The sequence below is a fragment of the Perca flavescens genome, chromosome 18 (assembly GCF_004354835.1).
Source record: "Perca flavescens isolate YP-PL-M2 chromosome 18, PFLA_1.0, whole genome shotgun sequence".
In the NCBI taxonomy this organism is placed as follows: Eukaryota; Metazoa; Chordata; class Actinopteri; order Perciformes; family Percidae; genus Perca; species Perca flavescens.
Window position 1 is genome coordinate 10,960,486 of NC_041348.1, and position 23,970 is coordinate 10,984,455.

The 23,970-nt window shown below is 41.0% G+C and overlaps 1 protein-coding gene across 2 annotated transcripts in view; it reads right to left on the reverse strand.

Annotated features, from left to right (window-relative positions):
• nrxn3b (neurexin 3b) overlaps positions 1–23,970 on the reverse strand; it is a 340,029-nt gene that overhangs the window by 228,089 nt on the left and 87,970 nt on the right. For both annotated transcript variants that reach the window (XM_028604831.1, XM_028604830.1), the window contains 2 exons: positions 14,920–15,358; positions 8,791–9,174 (listed from right to left, as the gene is read on the reverse strand). In XM_028604831.1, the coding sequence (XP_028460632.1) occupies positions 8,791–9,174; positions 14,920–15,358 (823 nt within the window). The remainder of the gene's footprint in view (positions 1–8,790; positions 9,175–14,919; positions 15,359–23,970) is intronic.

A 23,970-nucleotide genomic window follows, 5' to 3' on the forward strand; every position in this document is an offset into this window, starting at 1 on the left:
AGTGGTTCATCAACTCGTAACAGGGTGAACGGCACTTCTGCATTCGCTTTGCGGCCCTCTATCGGCTATAACCGCACTATGCAAGTTTGCCAGATTGGGTAGCGGATCTGTAGTTCGAATGAGACATAATGAGATATTATGACAGCGGTAATGGACAAATCCACTTCCAACCTGTAGGAAAAGGGCTTTGGTGTTGCTTTAAGCCAAGACTGCCCAATTTGGGGCCCGCGGACCAAGTTTGGTCCGTGCTCACTTCGTTTTGGCCTGCTATGGCATTTGACATGCTCATGCTTATTCTCCTCTTAATTTGAAAGTGCTGTTAAATCCTAACCATAATGACTACGAAACAAACATTATTTGCAGCTAAAAAGTACTTAATCTGAGTTTTACATGTAAAGCACAGTGCTGGTAAACTTAGATTACATACGTATTATCTACGGAGAATTACAAGAATCATGGTATTCTTCAACATCAAAATTTTTTTGGGCCAGATAACATTTTGGCCTCTCATATGAAAATATGAAGATGATATGAAAACGCACCTCTGGTTTAAGCAGTGCATTGTCTCCAGTAAAAACATTAAGAAAGAGGAAGCCATCACTTTATTGAGTGATGTCACCACCAATGATCTGCGGTGGACACACTTCCAGCCATCAGCTCAGGCCCAGAGCCATCAGGACTCCTCTACCCTGACAGTAGGGAAAACACAGGCACTTACTGTATGTGGGCGGTGGCATCTTGTCAGAGAAAATGCAATATGCATTAGACACAACCCAATCTGTCCCCAGTGGAATAGTGTGTGTGTGTGTGTGTGTGTGTGTGTGTGCTCCTGACTGTGTCTGAGTCTGACTGTGTATCTGTGTGTGTAGATGCAGCCGAAAGACAGAAAGAGGACAGTCTCAGCGGGATCGCCTGGCGCTGGGCTGGCACGCCGTCAGACAAACACACTTCATTACAGGCCTATTTACCTGATTAACTGGGCTACTTTATCAGCTGCTCAGCACTCTGCAACACACAAATGTCAGCAACACCCTGCTCCCTAAAAGCTCCCCTCCCACACCCACACAAACAGACCCACACGCGGTTTACAAACACAAAGCTTGACTGACTGACTGACTGTTTGAACGGATGACTGGCTCGCTCAATCGAGGCAGCAGCGCGCATGAATTCGGTCTCTTGGCAGAGTCGGAGGACAACATCAAATATACCTCCCCTGTAGTCTTGAATTCATGTCACCTCTTGCAAGTTAGACTCAAATACGACCTGAGTAATCTGGGGAAAAATATTTGGGTAGCCTTTTTTACAATCAAAGAGGAATGACGCCTCGAGCTGCTTCCCAAAGACGAGAGAGATGGAGAGGACAAAGCATCTTGAAACATTATCATAACAGGAGGGTCATAATTTCCTTTCTCTTTGCTTTTTGTGGATCTGACTGCAGGCTATTTGAGAAGAAAATCATTTTTCAGCATCACTTTTTAAAGTACTACACCGAACTAAACCTGTATGCCTGATTCAACCCAATTAGACATACCCTACGCAGATGGGAGTGCTAAGTTACAAAAATAACCTTTTTTTTTTACACTTTAGCAAATGATTAAAGCTGGCACAGCAGAAGACAATAAAAACAGGTTACACAAATAAAGATATTACATTTTAATTCCACAAGCCCTATCACCTGAAGGGTGTATAAGGGCAAAAATGTTCCCTCAAACTATGTTATGTGCTATGCACAGTGTTGTATTTTAAGCAAGCAACTTCGGTCTTCTCTTGGCCAAGTGTGCCTGTTGGGGGCCGCACAGAGCCAAGTGGAATTCAGATCACAGGCAGATGGGTTTTTGGCAGGGCTACGCTCCTGGTCATAACCTAGACGAGAGGGGTCTATCAGGGCCAGTGCCCCGGCATCATACACCCGCACGGGGCATTGGCACTGCTTGGCTAATTACGACCACACAAACCAAAGCGCTGGGGGTAATACAAAAAAGTATTTTCAATTATGTGAATGGATGCAAACAGGGTGCAGACACAGAACCATATGGTCACACAAAAAACGGGGAATGATGATATTCATTGCTTTTTATACATCATATTCACTATTTGAACCTGTGTGTGTGTCTATGTGTGTGTGTCTATCTATTCAGAATGCGCGCGCACACACACACACACACACACACACACACACACACACACACACACACACACACACACACGCTCCCATGCTGACACTACATCTGTTTGTGTGATACCACAGCAGACCTCTGATCACAGGTGCTGTCATGTCTCATGGGGTGGGTTAAAGAAGACGTGCAAAACAGAGGGAGTGTGTGTGTGTGTGTGTGTGTGTGTGTGTGTGTGTGTATGAGAGAGAGAGAGAGAGAGAGAGAGAGAGAGAGAGAGAGAAGAGTAGATGGATAAACAGGAAGATGCAAAAGTACAAGAAAGGGAGAGATTTTCAGGACAGCGAATGACAAAGATGAAACAAAACACAGACATGAGAGATAAGAGACAGAAATCATCTGTATACTAAAGCTGGCACAGATACCAGAAAACAGAGCAGACAGGAGCGCTGTTGCCTGTTAGTTGTCACCTGGTAAGATCTTTGAGCTCCTCAAACAGTCTAAAATATCTGCCAGCTTGTATTTTCAGTCAGGCAAAGAAAATTGCTAACATTTTAGCTCCCAGTGGAAAAGAAGAAATTACACAGAGCAATGTGCTCCGTATAATGAAAATCATCGCGAGACTTTCTGATGATTCCATTATTTGGTTTCCAAAAATATCATTAGTGCAAAATGTGCTGAAACCCCTTCCACGAGGCCTTGGTTTTCTCAAGTTTTAGAAATCGACAATGGTACATGAGGAGTTTTGTTTGTTTTTGCATGTGTTTGTAATGTAAAAAATGCTCTAGTGTAACCAGAAAACAACCCAAATAGGGTGTTGGCTGTTAAATTTTACTTTATATTTACTAAAATCAAGCGGGACTAATAATGACATGCTGTTCCGTGAGTATAATATCTATAGAATATTTTTCGTCATTTGAAGACAATTTCAACACATTCCTTACTAGTCAATTATATAATTTACAATCACCAAGTGATAAGGTATAATACTGAGATAATAAGTCCCAACAAAAGTGCATTTTACTTTATTTATTCAGCTTTTTTTATTTGGGTTTTCTACTAGAACATGTTAAAATGCTTTAATGTTCTAAAAACATTATTTTTCTCATACTGTCTATCTGAATATACCTGTATTCACCCTCAGTCTAAAACCGCTAAGTTTAAGTGCTTGTCTCTTTAAACCACCCTCCCGAAAAAGCCCAGTCTGCTCTGATTGGTCAGCGTTTCCGGGTCTTCCGGATCTTCCTGGTCTTCCGGGTCTGCACTCTTGGCGTTTCTGCACCATCATTGCAGCTGGTGAATGAATGTAACGGCACTGTAGTGGCACTTACTACTAGGGCTGGGCAATATATCGATATTATATCGATATTGTGATATGAGACTAGATATCGTCTTAGATTTTGGATATCGTAATATTGTGATATGACATGTCTTTTCCTGGTTTTAAAGGCTGCATTACAGTAAAGTGATGTCATTTTCTGAACTTGGCCTCTTTTATTTTATAGGCTATTTTTATTTAAGATATTTTTTTTATTTAAATGTGCACCTTATGGAGCTTTGATTTTAAGAAAAGGTACTCCTGTTATACAGTATTTATGTTTATATTATATTGTTATTTGAACAGCTGAGCATTTAATCATTAACAAGGTGAAGAAACCTGTTTATTAGTTATTCATTTGATTTTGCAACTGTTCACTGAAATAGCCGGTTTCTGTGAAACTACTTGTGACATGTCATATTTGGCTTTGACTTTTACTGAACATTTGCTCTCACTTTGTGGAAAAAAATATCGGGATATATATCGTATATCGATATTCAGCCAAAATATATCAAGATATGACTTTTGGTCCATATCCCCCAGCCCTACTTTCTACCTATATATCATAGTGTGTTGTGACATCACAACTGTACGGAAGGCCTGACAGCTTGTTTCTGTATTCAAGCCGAGTGCATTCCTCTGTGGACTGAGCGTTTTGATACTTTCACAGAATTTATGCAGTATAGCACCTCAACCTGCTTTATAATCAGAAAGGACATGGAAATCTCACTGTTTACAATATGGGACCTTAAAAGGAAATCCTGACGCAATGTGAGAAATACTTCCAATGCATGCAAGGGGAATCCATCTGAACAAAAAAAAAAGAAGTAGTGTAGTCTGAGCTCAACTGACTGTTTTAAACTAAGAGACAAAAGAGCGTACTTGCATGTGAGCATAGTGTCACCAGCAAAGGCCAATCACTGTTGTGTAAATGTGTAACCTTTGTGACACTCCCGTGGAGAGAGCTGATCTCGATCATTTGATCGTACAAGCACAATTCTCTGTCGTACCGTATACTGTGCTTGAGATCAATAGCAAGGGCCATGTGTGAATACATCTCTGGGGTTGTTTGATATTGTCACTAGGGAGCTACAGGGGCTGCTTAAAAGCATGGAGGAGAGGGATAATACACTATTCCACAGGCATTACTAAACCAATTCCATTCGTTCCAAAGAGTTGCACATTCATTTTGGGAAAAAAAGAAAATACTACGTCGTTTCATGCCCAACATTTCAAATCAAAGCAATTTCTTTGTCACAAGGGTTATCGCTTTCAAAGCAGACAAGAAGTAGCTTTAAAAATATTCTACTCTGAAGTGTAATACGAGTAATCATGAAAGAATGTAAAAGCTAAAGAGATCAGACTAATTTGTACATTTAGTTTGCCAACATCCAGACCTTGTGCTATTTGCTGATTACGTTGTCTCACTGGTTTAATTAGACCGTGAGCTCCCATGTGCAGATTGCAGCGGAGGGTCAAACATTCAGAATGAGGGCAGGAAAAAGGTGGACTGCTCAGCTCGGGTGAGCTCCTAAAAGAGACTGCTGAAATAAAGCCGGCTTTTTATTGTAGCAGAAGGGGAAAGGTAGTGAATGCTGTGCTCACTGTGGTGGAGAAGAAGGTGCTCCAAATCAAAGCTCTCCATTTACTGCTCAGTCCTCTTTCCGACCCTTTACCTGTGGTCGCACGCTTTGGGTAGTGACCGAAAAAAAATAAAAAAAATAGATCGCTAACACAAGCAGCCGGGGATGAGATTCCTCCACAGGGTGGCTGGCCTCGCTCTACATGAGAAAGAGAGCAGTGCAGCAAACTGAGAGGGCTCCGGTATCGAACTGCTGTACCTTTGCACTGACGGGAGCTCTAGCTGAGGGGGTTCAGGATGTTCAGGCCCGACCACAGAGTAGACGCAGAACGCAAAGGAGGGATTACTGATCCCCCAGGAACAGCTGCGGGAGATCATCTAGCCTGCTCTGTCCACACTGTTACCACTAAGCCAATAAGGCCTGATGTCTCATTGAGCATCGTTACAAACCAGTACCAATACCAAGATTTCCTTTTTTTTTTTCAATACCGAGGGGGGTGTGTGTGGATGTGCGCGATCACGGAAGGCTTGTGTCAAGTGGATCCGCCAACAGTGTTGCTGTCTTTACTTAGAAATCCTGATGAGGGCGACAGAAACTATGCACTATAGCTTAAAGTACAACTTTAAGGGACTTGTACGTTACTTGAGTATTTATCATATGACCAGGGGTTCTCAGTTTAGGGGTCTAGCCCTAGCCCTGGGCTTTTACGTATATAAAGAAGTTACAAGTAGCTCCACCCCAAACAGCTGCAAGAGTAAAATGCTACGTACACATTGTTACTTCAGTATTAAAAATGGAATAATGTAAAATATAAAAATAAGTAAGTCACAGGGGCCAGAATACTTTTAACTTTTCATACTTTAAATACAATTTACTGGTAATACTTCTGTACCTTTAATTAAGTAGGATTTTAAATTGTTTTATTTGTAATGGCGTATTTTATGTTGTTGTACCAGTATTTTTTACACTGTTGTACTGGTATTTTTTACTGAAGAAAAGAATATGAGTACTTCTTCCAACAGGGCTACAGCACATAATAGAGATATGATCAGGCACAAAAAAAAAAAAATCAGGCCCAACCCTACATGGATCCGCATAGTTTCTGTCAACAGTTTTGGGCCTGAAACTGATTAAGAATCCCAAATTCCCAAATCCAAAAACAACACATATACAGTGTCTGTATATGTGTATGTATATATATATATATATATGTGTATGTATATATATATATATATATGTGTATATATATATATATATATATATATATATATATATGTATGTATGTATGTATATATATATATATATATATATATATATATATATATATATATATATATATATATATATATATATATCGGGAGTATCAGAACTGGTCTAGGCAACTGCTGTCAGTGACATGGTTTCCGAACAGCTGGCGGTCTCACACACACACACACACACACACACACACAATACAGTATTCATGACATTACACAGAACATAAGGTCTGTATGATAAAAAAAGAAACACCAGAAAAAGTCCGGGGGAAGTTTGAGAAAATAGGCCAGCCCAAACCCAGAGGGTCGGTCCAGGCCCAATCGGGTTCCGACAGATATTTCAAGGCTGCACTACATAGTACTCCCCATGACTTTTAAACTGACTTTTAAAAGTGCCCCTCTAAAAGGATTAAATCATTATTAAAACTGTTTCAGATTAACTTTTGTTAATCAATGTATTAATTATCCACTATACTGTGTGTTGGAAAAATTTTCAGCACTATCTCAATTTGTAGCAACATACTGTACCTCCAAACTGATGAGAAGGGATTCAGCTAGTATCTGAACCAAGGAACTAAAATGCAGAAGCATGTATTGTATGTATAGTCATGACAGCATTAGCAACATCAGCACATTTTATCACACCTCAAGTCTCACTGCGTAAAGTCAAAAACCAACTGCTGAACAGACTGAAGCTTTGTTCCACAGCTGCAGAACTGTAAGGCAGGCCTGCAGCCCCACGGGGTTATCACTAGAGATGTTCCAATACAGATACCAGTATCGGTATCGGCTCCGATACTGCCTAAAACGCTGGTATCGGTATCGGGAAGTACTGGAGTTTTTGCACCGATCCGATACCACGTAATAAAGCCCTAAAGAAAATCTACATTAAAGTAGTTTATTTATGTTCTTTTTCCGTTATAAACGACTGTCAAACTGGAGAATAAAAGAAAGTTCTGGTGCATTCATTGTTTGTGTTTGTTCATGTTTCACAAAGAGTTTAACCTGAGCCAGACCGACAACAAAGATAGAAATCATATCACATCCATACAGGGATAGTAGTATACAGCTGTTAAAACATAATGAAATATATGACACTCTGGTATCGGATCGGTACTCGGTATCGGCCGATACGCAAGTTCAGGTATCGGAATCGGTATCGGGAAGCAAAAAAGTGGTATCGGGCCATAGTTATCACCCAGCACTCCTCGAATGTAGAGATACGACGGTTCGGAGGCTGATCTGTGGCAGGCAGCGAAACAGGACCGAAGAAGAATGAGTGTGTGGAGCATTAGGGACATTAGTGACTTCATGTTTTCTTCTTGTGGGTAGAAGGTCAGTGAGGCACATTGGCTCGGTTTGAGTGTTTCATAGGCAGTACGCTGCTGCCTTTTCTTCATCTTTGTGCTAATATCATGGGAGTGCTACTAAAATAGATACTGTAGCAGCACTTCGGCTGAGACTAGGTTAACTCAATCAGACAGGCCCAGCTTCCGAACTGGGCTCCCACCGGAAGTTTAGCTCTTTCAGGACAGGACAGGACATGTTTTCCACATTACATTATATAACATTCTACATTCTATGTTTCATTATTTAAAAAGGTACATTAACAACACAGAAGTGCCATGTTTCAGTCTTTAATAGTCTATAAGACAGACTTTTCTCAGTGTAAGGCATTAACAACGTGTTATCATCCCGTCGGCCTTCTACAGTGTAACAACCTACTCTCCAGATACTCATTATTCCTCCTAAAAGTATGTTTCTTTACACACCTCGAGTTCTAAAGCCTTCTAGTGAACACCCGAAAATCTCTGTAAAATAGTGAAAAAGTGAAGGACAATCTGAACAATAGTCTGATAACATACTCTCCCACAGCTCGGAGTGTCCCTATCTCCGCCGTCTCATAAAAGCTTAATGCGTCCAAGCTCTTAAAATCCAGACAAGGAGAGCCCAATTCACCAGCAGAGAGAAGTTAAATTTCACTGCAGAACCTTCCCCAGCAAAAAAAAAAAAAAAAAAAAGGCTTTTCCAAAGCCACTTGGCAGAAAATCCTATTAAATCTTTCAGCAAAGCTTCCAGAAATATTGTGAGGGAAGTGTCCCAAGTCCCACTTCCGCCTGTCTGCTAAAACAGAGCATTGTCCACTTTGCTTGGAAAAGCTAATGCTAGTAGACAGTGGCTACGTCACTGCCACTTTACAACCATCTGTCGGATACCAGAAAAGAGATTTTAACTTTGTAAAACTACGGTTAACATGTTGCATCTTGTAACCTACTTTGTACACAGACATATCGATAGAAAGTAAAACAACACTATTCTATTAGCACACCGACCATATAGATTTCTTCTTAGCAAGTGAAAGGAATCCAGCTGCTGTACCCTCATTGAAAAGCCCTTTACTTAAAAAAAATAAAAAATCAATAAGCCTTCTGACAAACCCAAAACGATTTTAAAATGATCAATACGAGAGAGAAAACACATTTGCCAGATAGAGAGGAATAATTGGAAAGAAGTCTCACCTCTCTCACAGGTGCTATCCCAGAAGCCAGTTCCAGTACAGTCACAGACGAAGCGGTTCCATCCCTCCTTACATGCTCCGTGGTTCTTGCAGGGGTTGCTGTCGCACTGTTTCCCCGTCACCTTACTGCACGAAGACTTGATACCGGTTGCATTTTGGGACTGAAATATCTGCCGGATGTCATTGCTGCGCCCGTCGATGAACAGATCCCGGACGCAGCCCACGTAGCCGTAGTTGAGCATTGCGGTCCAGAGCTCCGTGGGGAGCACCAGGCCCGCCCGGCTGTCAGGCAGACCACCCAGATAAAGGTCCCCCTCCAGGTCCAAGATCTCGTTTTCCCCGCTGGCTGTGAAAGGGGTCCGGCGGCTGTTTACCGAGATGATGCCTAGAGGAAGAAAAACCACATTCATTATTAATGTAAATACTGGCCTACCCTGCAAAAAACATGTCATGTAATCTACTCCTATCACATGCTTTAAAAAGACTGCCAGGGGAGTGAGATAATATCACTTGTTTCTGGTCGATTTTCTTTTAGGTGAAAATGCGGATTGATTTTTGGTAATTTGCAACCAGAAGCTCTAAGAAATTGGAGGTGCTGGTGAACACGTGCAACAAAGTTGTAAAAAAAAAAAAAAAAAAGGCTGACTAAAATAAATAGAAATAGCAAAGCACGTCTGTGTCTGTGATGACGTGTTCTAATTAGGTAGACTCTGAAACACCCTCTTCAGGATGAGAGAACTATATTTGAGTCATACAATTGCAGAATATAGGACAGAAAAACTAAAATCAGTCAGAAAAGAAATAAGTTTGCATCCAACAAAATAACCACTCCACTGGTACAGGGTCTCTGTGTGTGACCTACAGTAAATAGTTGTTACAGTCTATGTTCCATGGGGCAATTTTAAAGATTACTTTGTGGGCTTTTCTGCCTTTAATTTTTGACAGGACAGCTAGGTGAGAAAGGGGGGAAAGAAAGAGAGAGAGAGGGGGGAAGACATGCAGGAAATTGTCACAGGTCGGATTCGAACCCTGGACCTCTGCGTCGAGGAATAAACCTCTCAGTACATGTGCGCCTGCTCTACCCACTGAACCACCCGGCCACTCCATGAGGCAATTTGAAATATTTTTTACATCCATTGAACCCCAAATTAACATACTATCTATGCATGGTTCGGGTTGTCAAATGCATCAAGACACGCCTGATGTAGCAAGGTTTATGAAAGTAAAAAACTAAATGATTGACAGGTCTTTATGCAAACTAGAAGTTTAAGATTGCTGAGGTTGTTTGTTGATTTTAACCTAAGTGAACACAGTAGAAAAGCAGTTCTTTAATTCAAATCAATCATTAAAAAAACTGAAATTTTATTGCAAGGCATGTACACTTGCAATTAATTTGGTCTCATAATTACAGACTGGGCCTTAAAATATAAATAATTAAAGAAAGAAGAAAAAGAAGGTTTAACTTAACTCTTTTTTTACAGTTGTTACCTTTATCTGCACCTCTCTGTTAGCCCACACTGAGATGGAGCTGAAAAGAGCACGCTCTTTACACCAACTTCAAATTTAGCCATTCTGCAAACGTCGTAATACAAGTTGTCACATTTTACTTGCAGCCAGACAGAGAGATTCTGGCTGGAGATCTTTGTGGACAAGAAATTGAATTCACTTGCAACTCATTAACATTTCACTCAAGCCACAAGTGTGATTATGCCTGTTCTTAACCATCCCTCAGTCTGCTATCCATATATCTGTCACATCCCTCTTTTTCCCAGTGAAAATCCTACTTTCTACTCTGCTATCGCACTGGGGGCTGTGCCGGTGATTAATCAAAGCAGCGAGCTCTGACACGCGGCTAAATTGGCTGCTCTAACCTGATATATAACACAGGCTGTAGCGCCGACTAACACACCCTGGTTCTCTGGAGGATCGCATCGAATACAGAGACTGTGTTGGGTTTTGCAGCTCTAGGCAACAGAAGTTTCTAACCCTTTTCTCTAATATAATCTTCTTCTAATACTTTCTGTGTATTTGGCCATGTTTTGAGGTCAGAGGACATAAAAATGGAAGGAAGCGAGGGGAAACAGAGTCAGTAGCTATCTAGAGAGAATTATGGCTTCATCCCGGCAATAAATCATCGCTGAAATTAATAGATTGAGGAAGTTTATATAATTCCGTGGTTGTGAGGAAGAAGCTGAAACAAGCAGTCTTACAGCTGGTGCAGTTCCATTGTGGAAGCTACAGTGAGTCTACAGCAGGGGCCGGCAACCGTTTTAATATGAAGTGCCATTTTAAAATGTTCTTGTTAATCAGCATTAAGCCTGCCATCATCTTCTGAGCCCGTTATTTTTTTTTTCCTTTGCACCACATTCTGTCAAGAAGGCAATGAGTACTAGCCAATCAGAGGCAGAGTACTGTAGGGCGGGTCTTCGCAGAATGCGGATGGGGAAAAAAAAAGTCATTCAAACTACCCTAAATAACAGGCTGCGCAACAGTGTCAGAATTATTCTACGGCTTTTTCCCTAAATTTTAATTTCCAATAACCTAAACGATTTCAACACATCCAAAACCAGTTGAATATTATTCATGTTGTAAAATGGTAAAGTTGTCTGGAGGAAAATGGTCTTGCAAGTTAGTGCAAAGGTGATGATAGTGAAAATTATTTCCATATTTCCTATTTCTATTTTGTATTCCGAAGAAATAAAAAAAAATTTAAGGTCAGGTTTTTGTTAAGGATTAGTTGATTCATTAGTCAATTATTAGAACATTAACAAATGGCATTTTTTAAATGTATATATTTTAAGCCAGATGGCATAACATCCCCTGGCTGTTATCCCCTTTAAAACCCTTTTGTCTCAGAACTGTGGCCTCCAAATGAAAAACAAAAAATGTGACAATGCCTATGGCATAACAGCCATGCCATAGGATATGTGAGGCTGCACAGTGGCGTTTTGGCTAAATGCTAACAACACATGTTAGCATAATCACAGTGACAATGATAAGATTGATTGGCATGCTGTCATTTGCCATTTAGCACTAGACACAAAGTACAGCTGAGATTAAAAGGGATTGTAATGCCGCCAGCATGGCTAAAAATACAAAACCTGTATTGGTAACAGCCTCTCAAATCTATAATTTTGTTGTTCCATATTATAAATGAAATACCTTTGGGTTTGATGACTCTTTAACACAGTTGGCCATTTAAAAACAGCACTTTGGGCTAGAGTAGTGACAGGCATTTATTATTTTTGACATTTTAGAGACTTTAACTTCTTGCTACAGTTCCTTATGTATTGTAATACTTAATACATGAAGTGCTGTCATAATGGAAACAATTCTGGATTTTATTTTTATTTCCCAAAATGTATGTTTCCAATTTGAAAAGAGGAATGATAATCTATAACAAAGTTACCGCAGCGATACTGCAGGAAGTACTAGTCATTCTTCACTCAGTATTTTAGGATATATGGCACAGGAAGCGTGCTGTTATTTCCCTTGGTTTGATCCCTCTGTATAGCAGTTAGTTGTTTGCCTTGTCAGTTCTGCCTATAAATTCATATACAGTATAGCCAAAGGCTACATATTTTTAATTGAGCCAGGAGTTCAGCTTCTAGATCGAAACCATTCTTAAAGGTCCAATATGTAATATTTGTACTGTAATAAATCGAAAAATGACACCAATGCCTCATCAGATATTAAGGAAACATGTTAAACTGAAATACTATCTTTTCGGACAACAATGCTAATGTCATTATTTTTTCTTTTTGAAATTTACATTCTGCGACGGAATTTATGTTTTGATCTGTGTGTTGTTAACAACGGCCCAGTTTGACAGGCAGGCCGGGTTGCCAGATATACCTGTAAAAACGTAAACCCAGCGCGCTACAGCTGTAACGGTAGTACAGCCATGAAAGCAGCAAACAAACGAACAGGATCAACGGAGATAGATTCTACATGACTTAAAAAAAAGAAAACAGCATGTTTCTAACAGTTGCGTGACCAGAGACGTAACAACCCTCTGGTAAATATTGGAGATGTATTTGAAAGATGGAGACAGCTTAGATCCCAAAAGGACGCAGAGTTGGCTTATTTCCTCCTGAACAGGTAAGCATTAGCTTCAGGCTAATTTATCACAGCTACTAGGGACGGGCATTTTTTGTCATTTCAACATTTCTGTACTCACATAGAATTATATAGCTAGAGTACCCGAGTTGGTTACTCGCAAAAATAATTTAGACATAGCCAGTAAAGTGATCCCGACTGGTCCTGGCTAACGCCGCCATGCTAACCCTGCTAACTGCTAGCTAACGTTACCGGGAGGACCAGGCAAGCAGCCCATGGCTGTTTACAATGTGTAGTTCAGCGGCTGCAGCCGACAACGGTGAGTTATTTTAAGCCACGAGAGGGGGGCTGTGAATCGGAAAGAGAGGACTGTGAGTTTGCAGTGTGTTTAGCGATTGTTGCCGTAATTCTAAGCCAATGAAGTGTGTTCCGTCGGCAAGGTAGTGGTATTTTTAGCGTTTCGTATTGTAATTCTAAGCCGAGGAAGTGTGCCTGACTGGCGTGTGGAGAGGACAGTGAGGTTGTTGTGTTTTTAGCGGTTCATACTGTCATTTTAAGCCGAAAAAGTGTGTCTGTCAGTTGGTTACAGAGCTCCGCGTGAGCACGGGCTTTTATGACTAATATAGCCAGCATCTACCGTTAGCTACTCCGCTGTGCTGTGGAATAATGTCTGGCTATGTGAGAAAAGCGCCTAGCAACATTGTTGTGAATGCTGCGGTCTCAGCCTGGCAACCTCCGTGAACTTCGAGTCTGAGCAGGAGGGGGCGGGGGAGACGACTCTCCAGTATTTTGAATTGGTAGTGCAGTAACTATTTTAACCGCTAGCTGCCAGTATTACGTACAATATTACATATTGCACCTTTAAATATGCATTGTGTGTGAAAAAGAAAAAGAAATGAAAAACGAGACCCCGGTGCTTTTCCACCACACCAAGCTGATCAGCTGTGACAGTGATGTTAAACAGAAATGCAGTTTCTAATTAATCGTAAACATTGTGACTAAAAGTAGCTTGCAGAAAATCTGTGAAATTTCAGTTACGACTTCAAGATGAAAATCGAGTTCTGACTAGGGTTGTTCCGATACCGATACCAGTATCGGGAAAGCCTCCGATACTGCCTAACATTCTTTTAATCGGTGAGAACGCGAGTCTATGCATTGATCCGATACCAAGTAATTTAACCTCGGATAAAACGGCCGTTTGCTAACGTTAGCTCTCTGCTTTACCGCTCTAAAAATGGAAGCTTGCACAGCAATTTCTAGATCTGTTTATTGATGTTCTTTTTCAGTTAGTTATGACGGACTTAGTCTATAACCACTAAGTTTCACTTCTGGGATTGCTCCGGTGCCGCCGGAAACTCCGTCGGATGTCCCTCTTTTTGGCCGGATGTCTGTTACCTTCCTCTTTCTTTGTGTTGTAATTTTAAACTCCGGTGTATTTGTGATGACTATGGTTAACTGCTCCTCAGATCTCTGCAGGGTAAATCCAGACAGCTAGCTAGACTATCTGTCCAATCTGAGTTTTCTGTTGCACGACTAAAACAACTTTTGAACCTACACATGTCAGAATCAGAATCAAAAAGGGTTTTTATTGCCAAGTATGTTTTTTAACACATACAATGTGGAATGTTCCACTAAAACAAGTTCCTTCCCGAGGCTATTTTGCAGAGGCACCGTTGCTCCGTCCGGCGCTTAGCACCGGACATGTATAAGACATGTTTTCAGTTATTTCACACTTTTTTGTTAAGTACATAATTAATGTGTTCATTCATAGTTTTGATGCCTTCACTGAGAATCTACAATGTAAATAGTCATGAAAATATAAAGGAAACGCATTGAAAGAGAAAGTGTGTCCAAACTTTTGGCCTGTACTGTATTTGTTCATGTTTTCGTAGTTTACAACTGCTAAAAAAACTATTTTTAACACACTGGTTTCAGATCAGTACTAGGTATCGGCCCATGCACAAGTTCAGGTATTGGAATCGATATCGGGAAGGAAAAATGGTATGGTACGTGTCTTCCTTTGAGGCAGTTTTTCCCTTCCTTCCCTTTCCCCTGTCCCCTCCATGCTTACCTGAGCGTCCGTCCCTCTGGATGTCCACGTGGTGCCAGGTGCCGTCGTTGACCTTAGCCTGTGTGGCCTTGACTTTGATGGTACCGGAGCCCATGTCCAGCAGCAGGTATAGCCCCCCATCCAGCAGCTCCACTGCAAAGAAGTCCACCTTGTTGTTCTTCTGGCCCTTTGCGTCCCGGCGGTCCTGGGGCTTGCCGTGGGTGAAGAGTATCAACCCGTTGGGTTCCGAGGTGCGGAAGTCAAAGGAGATGGAGCCTACGCGTTTGGTGTTCCATTTGGGCAAGGCCAGGTACGAATCCGGCGTCTCAAAGTTGATGGGGTCAAGGGTGGCAACGTTTTCGCACTTGAAGACCACATCACCTTGGAGTTTCATCTTGGGGTCCACGATGCGGGCGAGCCGGGACAGCTCCAGCCGGATATCATTGTTCTTGTACACCACCTGGGGAAGAAATACAAAAGGTTTTGGATATTTCTCATGCTGTGCATGCAAGTGTAAAGATGAAGATTATACCTCAGTGTGAATTGTGTCTTAGAGGGATTTGTTTTTCATTAAGTTTTTTTTTTTCTCAGTAGGGGATAATTTGCCAGTGCAGTAATGGTTGAAAAATATTTTATTTTCATGTGAATGAACTGCACTCCAATGCAAACTGTAATATCATAGCATCATACTTTAGTGATAGTCCATATTGCTGATTTTGACGACAGCTGGATCGATAAAACTAATATCTTCTAAGGCGTGTGTCGCCCAATTTGTTTCTCAGTCATCTTCTATTTCAACCCCAATTTATCCAAGACGAAAAGGAGATTGTACACAAATGCATCACAGTATTTTCATTAGATTGAACACCTGCCGACTGAGCGTGAAGTGCGAGAAGCGATGGCTAAATTATTAGTGAGTCATTCTCTGCGATGTTCAAAAGCAGCAGTATTCATGAAGATGGGGTAAAACACGGGAGCATCGGTGACCCTGTGAGAATATAGCCAATATTATACTTTATTCACCCACAATAAATTTGCTGCAAGCCCCTAATCCACAAAAGCAGAAAGGAGCCCCACATCATAGTCAAATACAACTAAATACCACAGAAAAGGAGAGTAGAATATTGTCAATTGGAATCCATTGAGGCGGAAAATTAATTTTTTTTTTTTTTTTTTTTGGGAAGGAAGACAGGCTTTTTCTGACATATAAGGGCAGTGTGTGCGCAGGAAACAGCAACACTGTTAGAGGGAGCACAGCTGTCAGCAAACAGATTTTACTGCTGCGGGATTACCGATAATCCTGGAAGATTTGACAGTAAATCAACACAGGTGACCCGGGCGCCGAGGAGGCCTGACGAGGTGGGGGGGGGGGGGGAGAAAAAACAAGGAGGGAGAGAGAGACGAGCTGGTGGGAATAAGGACGCAGAAGAGACGGAATATGCGTGAGAAAGAAAATGTCTGGAAGCAAATGGAGAGAAAAAGAGGGAGGGACTGGGTTTAAAAAATACCACGTGTGTAGGTTTGTGTGTTTGCTATATGCAGTACAAACACAGTGATGTACTGTAGCGGTCAATGCAGTTAACACACATACTTACCACACACTTTGTCAAGCACCTAATCTACTACCATGCAATAATAATCGTATACATTTTGAATACAGTAAATGTAAGCAACATGCATAGTATATGACTGTATGAACGGGGAAGTTCCTTCCTTCCTATGACACACTGAGCTCTCTCGTCTCTCTTTTCCCAGAAATGCTTGTTACTAACCTGACTCTGGGGAGTTCACTCCCCGGAGTCCTTATGTTTCTTCTTCGCCTAGAATATTGCCTTGGATTAGGGTGGCACCAAGATCTGGGTCTTGGGTGCAGCTGTCGCTGTGGACCTGCTACGCTCTGCGATTCCCTGCAATGTCCTCCCGCGTCCACTGCATCCACCCATGCTCTGCTGTGCCACACTACACCCCGTAACGCCCTGCTGTGCCCTGCTATGACAAGAACTACTACGACTACCGTTGTAGTCACTGTTCCATTATTTTTATTATGACTGTTATTTGCCACTGTTCATCACACCCCCAACCGGCCCCGTCAGACAGACGCCTACCAAGGAGTCTGAGTCGGCCGAGATTTCTTCCTAAAAGGGAGTTTTTCCTCGCCACTGTCACAACAGCCACTGCTAATGCTTGCTCTTGAGGCAATTACTGTAATTGTTGGGGCTTTGGAAATTATAGAGTGTGGTCTAGACCTACTCTATCTGTAAAGTGTCTCGAGATAACTCTTTTTATGATTTCATACTATAAAATAAAATTGAATTGAAGGACTAAACTGATGCAATAGCCCTGTAATGATAATTTCCTTTATTGATAATGAATGAAATCTTTATTTCGAACTATATATCTATATACACATCTCTATATATACACACACACACCTATCTATCTATCTATCTATCTATTTATCTATCCATCTATCTATATATATATTGCTCCCTATATAAATAATGTACAAAACTAAACATGTATAAAAAAGAAAAGAAATGAATTTCAACATAACACTAGACCTGCTCAAAAAAAGGGACAGGTAGAAGCCATAGGCTTATCAGGTCCTACCGCCAGTCTTTCCCACAACTAAATCAAAGTCAAACAAGATAAATCAGCTGTTGATTATTTTCTTGATTCATCAATTAATCATTTGATCTACGGGCAAATCCCTATTGCTCCCTCAAGCGTCGCTGCCATTAGTGCAGATAATGCCGAGTGGAGCGGAACACACTTCCGCTGACAATGAAAGCGTAGATGTTTGTGTTAATCATGGTCAGCGGTCGCATAGTCAGGCAGGCGAGGGGCACTCTGTGTGAACGTGGACCTTATTTGGTCTCAAAGCGCTATTCTGAAATGAAGTATGACACAGCCTTCGGGTCAGCTGTCCGACCCAGTAATTAATTAGCAATTATGGTTAATAGCAGCAAGCTCCGTAATTACTTGCAATTTAATCAGAATAAATTCAGCATTTAATAAAAACAAGAAAACACATGTTATTGTTGGAGTGGAATTCCGGCCAGTGACGGTAAGAGTAGCCAGCTAGCGAGAGATATGCAGGGTGAAGACTCCCCATGGGCCCTGTGTGGGCAGATCGCTAGGTCTAGGTCTCCTCTGCATTCCACTCAGAATGCGATGGAATCACGAGGAATTAATGGAGCTTTATTAAAGTAAAATTCATTTCATAGAACAGAGGCTTTTATTTTTTTAAAGTTTACTGTCAGAGCAGCTGATAACAGAAGGTTAGACGTCTGAAATCCTTTACATATATTACAATGCTTTACGTGGCTTTGCAAGTTGGGTGCCACGAGAGTAATGGCAGCGCGTTTACTTGCGCCTCCAACTGGAATTCATCTGTAAAATGTCAGAAAAGTGAAAAATGACATAATAATCATCATAATATCCTAATTTCCATGAGCCTGAGGTGACCTCAAACAGCGATGAGCCCAAAGATTTCCAGTTTATTACACAGAACACAAATAAGCAGAATATGCTTACAAATTACTGTAGAAGCTGGAACTAGAGAATGGTTGGCATTTTTGCTGGAAAAATCATTTGGAATTAAAATTATTTTAACGATAATGATTACTCGCTAATTAAAAGAAGTTGTTGATTTATTTTCAGCAGATTGACTAATCATTTTAGCTCTACAAGGACATTTCCATCAATGGAAATTAGTTAGAAAAAGCCACCCTGATGCTGCTGCCATGTTGGAGTATGCTAAGCATGCTAATACGGCTCATGGCTTCAGGGATCATCTCTGTTTGTTCTTTTTGTATGCATGCGATTATCAGCTAAAATATGACGGAACATGTAGGCATAATTTGGCTCACTGATTATTGTCAATCAGCAGCAGCAGCAATTGCAGTTGAATCCACCCAAACAACTGTCAAATTCAATGTAATTTTTTATAAACTATCAAAAACATCAAATGAAAAACAGGGATGATTTTGAAAATTATGTTTCAAAGAAATGTTGCAGCTGCCCTGTAGCTCAAACATCTTTTAGCTTTAACCAGCATTACTGATGTCTCCGAAAAACTGTTTTTATGTTTTCTTCTGAAGCCAAATACCTTGCGTTCCACTTTCAGCAAGCTTTTAGACTTCTCTTGGGCCAGAGAACAAACTGAATATTACATTAAAAGAGAAAGAGAGAAGAAACAGATGCTTTAATGCTGCTCATTTGCAATGTACAACTTTTCTTTAACAACGCGTGTGATGGTCACTGTCTACTTCTTAGATGTAAATCGCTCAAACTTGCCAAAGTTCAAAGGCACTCTGTCTTTGAGACATTAAGTAGAATTTTTTAGACATTGAAAGAACAGTTAGCTCTGTGTGACACAACACAAGGTTTCCATCAGAGCCACAACAGGCTGTTCTTATACTCTTAAAAAACATAGTTTGTCTCCCCGACTCCTAAAAATCTCGCTCTCTATCAGTTTTCTTGACAGTGGAAAGTCTTTACAAACTCTCCCAGACACTGCAATGTTATTCTGGGATGTACTAAACTTATCTGTGTGTCCCCCATCTGTTTTGGGATTATGATTTTGTCTGTTCTGCTGCAGGCTGATCAATAAGGTAATCAAAATAATGCCATAAAAGGGGAACTGACTGCTATGTGTACCTCATCTTCTCCTTTGTTATGGCCATGCTTTGCTACGCTATCCTTCGGCCTATCAACAGCCTTATGGGGACCATTCATAATGCATGCACAGGGGACTGTAACAACTCCATAAAGCCGAGATCCTCCAGGATGGTGTATTGATTGGGCCCTGGTAAGGGTGAGGGAAGGGCAGCTGGGTGGAAGCGCAAAAAGCACACACACACACACACACACACACACACACACACACACACACACACACACACACACACACACACACACACACACACACACACACACACACACACACACACACACACACACACACACACACACACACACACACACACACACACACACACACACACACACCCCTAATCTACTTCAGATCGGTGCTCATGTCCTCTTGGCCCCGGCCACAGCTGCTGTCAGCATGATTTAGCCCCGGTGTTAATGAAGAAGCAGGGTCATTTCACTGAAGTAGAGTGAAGATACACACACAAACAAGGTGCTCATGAAGGAGATCTCTATTCTCTCACACACACACACACACACACACACACACACACACACACACACACACACACACACACACACACACACAACATAAAGTATTTACTAAGTGCAGATCAATGTAGCAATTGTGGGTAAATATTGATGAGAAAACTGGATGAGTGACAGAACTGATGACACAAAAGATAGAAGACTCAGTAATAATTACTGGGAATCAATATGACTGCCTACCATATTACAATGTCTGGGCTGTCACAGCATTAAACCCAGTAAAAAAGGGTTAGTTCACCCAAATCACAAAATAAACATCTTTCCAATGTTGCCATGGTATGTAGGCATGCGGAGAGTTCTGGATTTATGTGGCGAGGCTTTAAAATGTTCGCCGCTGAGACTTTTCTTTCCAACCCAATATAATGGATGTGATGGAATTCAGTTTGTGCTGCTCAATGTATCAACACAATCAGCAACATGTCTTTCTAGATAAAAATGTTAACTACTTTAACTGGGATCTACAGTATATTCTGCTCAAGTGGTCTACAGCAAAGTCTTTGGAGTAACCAGGACAATGTTTAAGGAAAAATGAAGACATATTTCCTTTTTTCATGTAATTTTACAAAACTATAAGCACAATAAATAAAAATCAATTTACCTTATGGGTTTGCAGCAGCAGTGGATACTAAACACGCAGTATCACTAGATATCGCTATAGGGACAAGTGCATGTTCGTGACTTGGTTGAAATGGCCCTTTAATGTGACAAAATATAGGGAATGCTGCAAAACTTGCTCAGGCAGGCAGCTTCAGCTGTGCCACATGATGCACTATTCATTGCGACACATACAGTAGCCTGTCAAACACACACAGACAGCGAGGCGGCCCATTCAATCTGTCACATGAACTTGTTCCAACCCTCCCTGCAAAATCATAAATGCTGCTCAACATGACATAATCTGCCTCTACAACATACCCTTCAACACAGCATACATGTAGCATGTAGTGTCTAATTGTTGGGTTCCACCTGGGGCGAGTTTTCTTCATTGCAGGGAGTGACGAGACTTGGACTTAATTAACTATACATATAGACCTTTTTATTCTTATTAAATCTGTCTCACTCATCTGTCTCAGACTAAAATAGAACAGTCAAACACGGCACCACATGCACTGCTGCTAAAGATAAGAGTAACTAGAGATATATTTATTCTAAAAACTAATTTTTCGAGGCCACTCTCAAACCACTGATCCCCGTCTTAATATCATGCATATACATGCGTGCTTATCTGCTACTATTTGTTGCCCTTCACTACACCACAACGCTCCTCCTCCCCCTCCACGTCCAGCGACCAGGACCTTCACTGGCTCAGCGCTAGAGAGCTAATCTTCAAGTTCATAAGCTCATCGGCATCAACTCTCTTGTATCGTTGTCCGCATACTAAATCCAAAGCAGTTCAGCCAGTGTCAGGGTTTACGCCAACATTTTAATCTCATGTTGGTCCTGGGTGATATACTGCGGGGGCTTCAGCATATCTCAGCATGCTTTTATCTTGACTGACGGAAGCGTTTGTGGTCAGACATTCTATTGACTTCTAAGCATCACTACCACTGCATTCATAACACACTACAGCTGTATACACAATGCTGAACTATGCCATACAACTAGGAGGTGCTTGTAGCATGACAACAAATGGTCACATTTACATTCTGATACAGATTAAATAAAAACCTACATGTAACATGTCCGAAGATATCAGGTCAGCGGGGTCAAGGAATACGCCACCGTTTGTTGAAATAGGGTTATTCACCGTCTCCTCTATATTTATATAGGTGGGCAAATGCATTTTTGTCTCAGTGCATGCATTGTCTTAGTCCGGTGGCGCTGCCGCTAGCTTAGCTTAGCGTAATGAATCCTTTGTTGCTGTTAGCATGTCGTGAGTAAAAGTGACCCAAAAACAACAAAAACAAAACCTAATTACTTCTTGTGGACTGCATATTCACAACAAGTAAAAATAGCAATGCAGATTAAGACTAGACGACTTCCTAGGCAGGTATTGACTTGGGACTATATTGGGTGGAAGTAGGCTACAGCCAAAGCACTGCTACTCGGGCACAGAGATATCGGCAGCCCGCGGGGCTCTGCGGACGACGCAAAGTCACTGTTTCTGGGTTAGTGGACAACCAAATGCCGCTGCCCTGACTGAGCTCCGCTCTGCGTTTGCCCACCTATATAAATATAGAGGAGACGGTGAATAACCCAATTTCAACAAACAGTGGCGTATTCCGTTAAGTCCCTTCTTAAAATATACTTTCATCAAAGCCTTATATTTATTTTTAGACCCTTTTATTCTTTTTAAAATGTTTTTTCCTATTCTTACCTACACTGTAAAGGTTTTTAAAAAAACCAAATAGTTTTTATTTGTTGTTTGAAAAACCTGATGTTTTTATGACTGGTCTGTTTCATTGTTCTGTGAAGCGCTTTTTAACGAATTTAACGGATTTTATAAATAATTTTATTTATATGCTCTATAAATAAAGAGTTGTTGTTGAGTTTATAGGTGCTTGTAGGCAGATATTGTTCACATTTGGCCAAGCTAGCGGTTTCCCCCGGTTTCCAGTCTTTGTGCTAAGCTAAGCGTCTCCTGGCTGTGAAGCTTCATCTTTAGTGCACAGACATGAGAGCTAACTCTCAGAAAGGAAGCATATTTCCACGGAATGTCAAACTATTTTTTTTTTTTTTTTTAAAGGAACAAAATAAGCCGACAAAAGTAAGTAAGTAATTTTCAGACTGATGTTTTTCTTCAACAGGCCCTTTTGGCATCACAGGAAAACAAAAATGTTATTCAATGAAAGCAAGCCCGCATTGTTACAGGGATACTTTGATTTTCTGGTAAATGCAGTAAAAGTACAAATGTGATTAGGTTGCCATTGCGTGATGAGGAGATTAGCCTTAGATCAGTAGGTTTTTCATTTTCTGTAGAAAGGTAGTGCGAGATCATAGGAAGTAGAATACTGCACAGAGTGAGTGACTGATGTGAGGTTGACATTCAGTCTGAAGCAAGGAGATGTGAACTTCTTTTTTGCTGCAATTACACCCATTTCATCGGTGTTCAGAAAAGGTTACAAAATAGATCCAATAAAGGCCTCAAAAAGGGAAGATTATGAGATATTATCTGTTATTAGCCGCACTCTTTCAAAAGAGTATGACTTTCCATAAAAGGTCAAATTTTTTCAACCGTAAAAAAAACATCATTCCTCTCATCTGCTATCAGTTATCATATGTGTAATTGTGCTCCCAGGGCCACTGACTCCAGGATAAGTTTTGTAATATTATATAATGCAAGGTTTTGAGTTACCCAGAAATAAGTTAAATATGTAAATAAGATGTTACCTAAAACCAAACCCTGTAATACAAACTTAGCTTAGCCTATAGGGGGGTGCGGGTGAATGCATTCTAATAAAGTCTGAGGTTTGTACCCATCCATCACTGTTTGGCCCTCTAAGGGGAAATTAAAAAAAAAAAAAAAGAGCAAAATAATTATTAGGACAGGGTGACATTTGCATTTGTATTGGGGGGGGGAGAGAAACAAGCGTTGCCTGAACATACTGTGGTGACTAACACAAAACTGATGACGACAATGTTCCTCTGAAATGCCAAATGTTGGTCTCTTGACCTCTCTCCTCTTCTTCTCACTTACTCATCATTCTCTTGATCTCCGTCCATATCAGTATTTTTCTCTTTCTGTCTCCCACCCGCTGACATTCACCTCACCTGCACCTCACCTGTCCTCTCATACATTCTGTCACCCCCCCCCCCCCCAATACTTACACCTTCTACAACTTCTCTGCTTGTTACTTATCTCCTTCCTGTTCCCTCCACCTGCAGCTCCTCCTCTCTCACGCCCCAGCCGCCTCCACGGTCTGACAC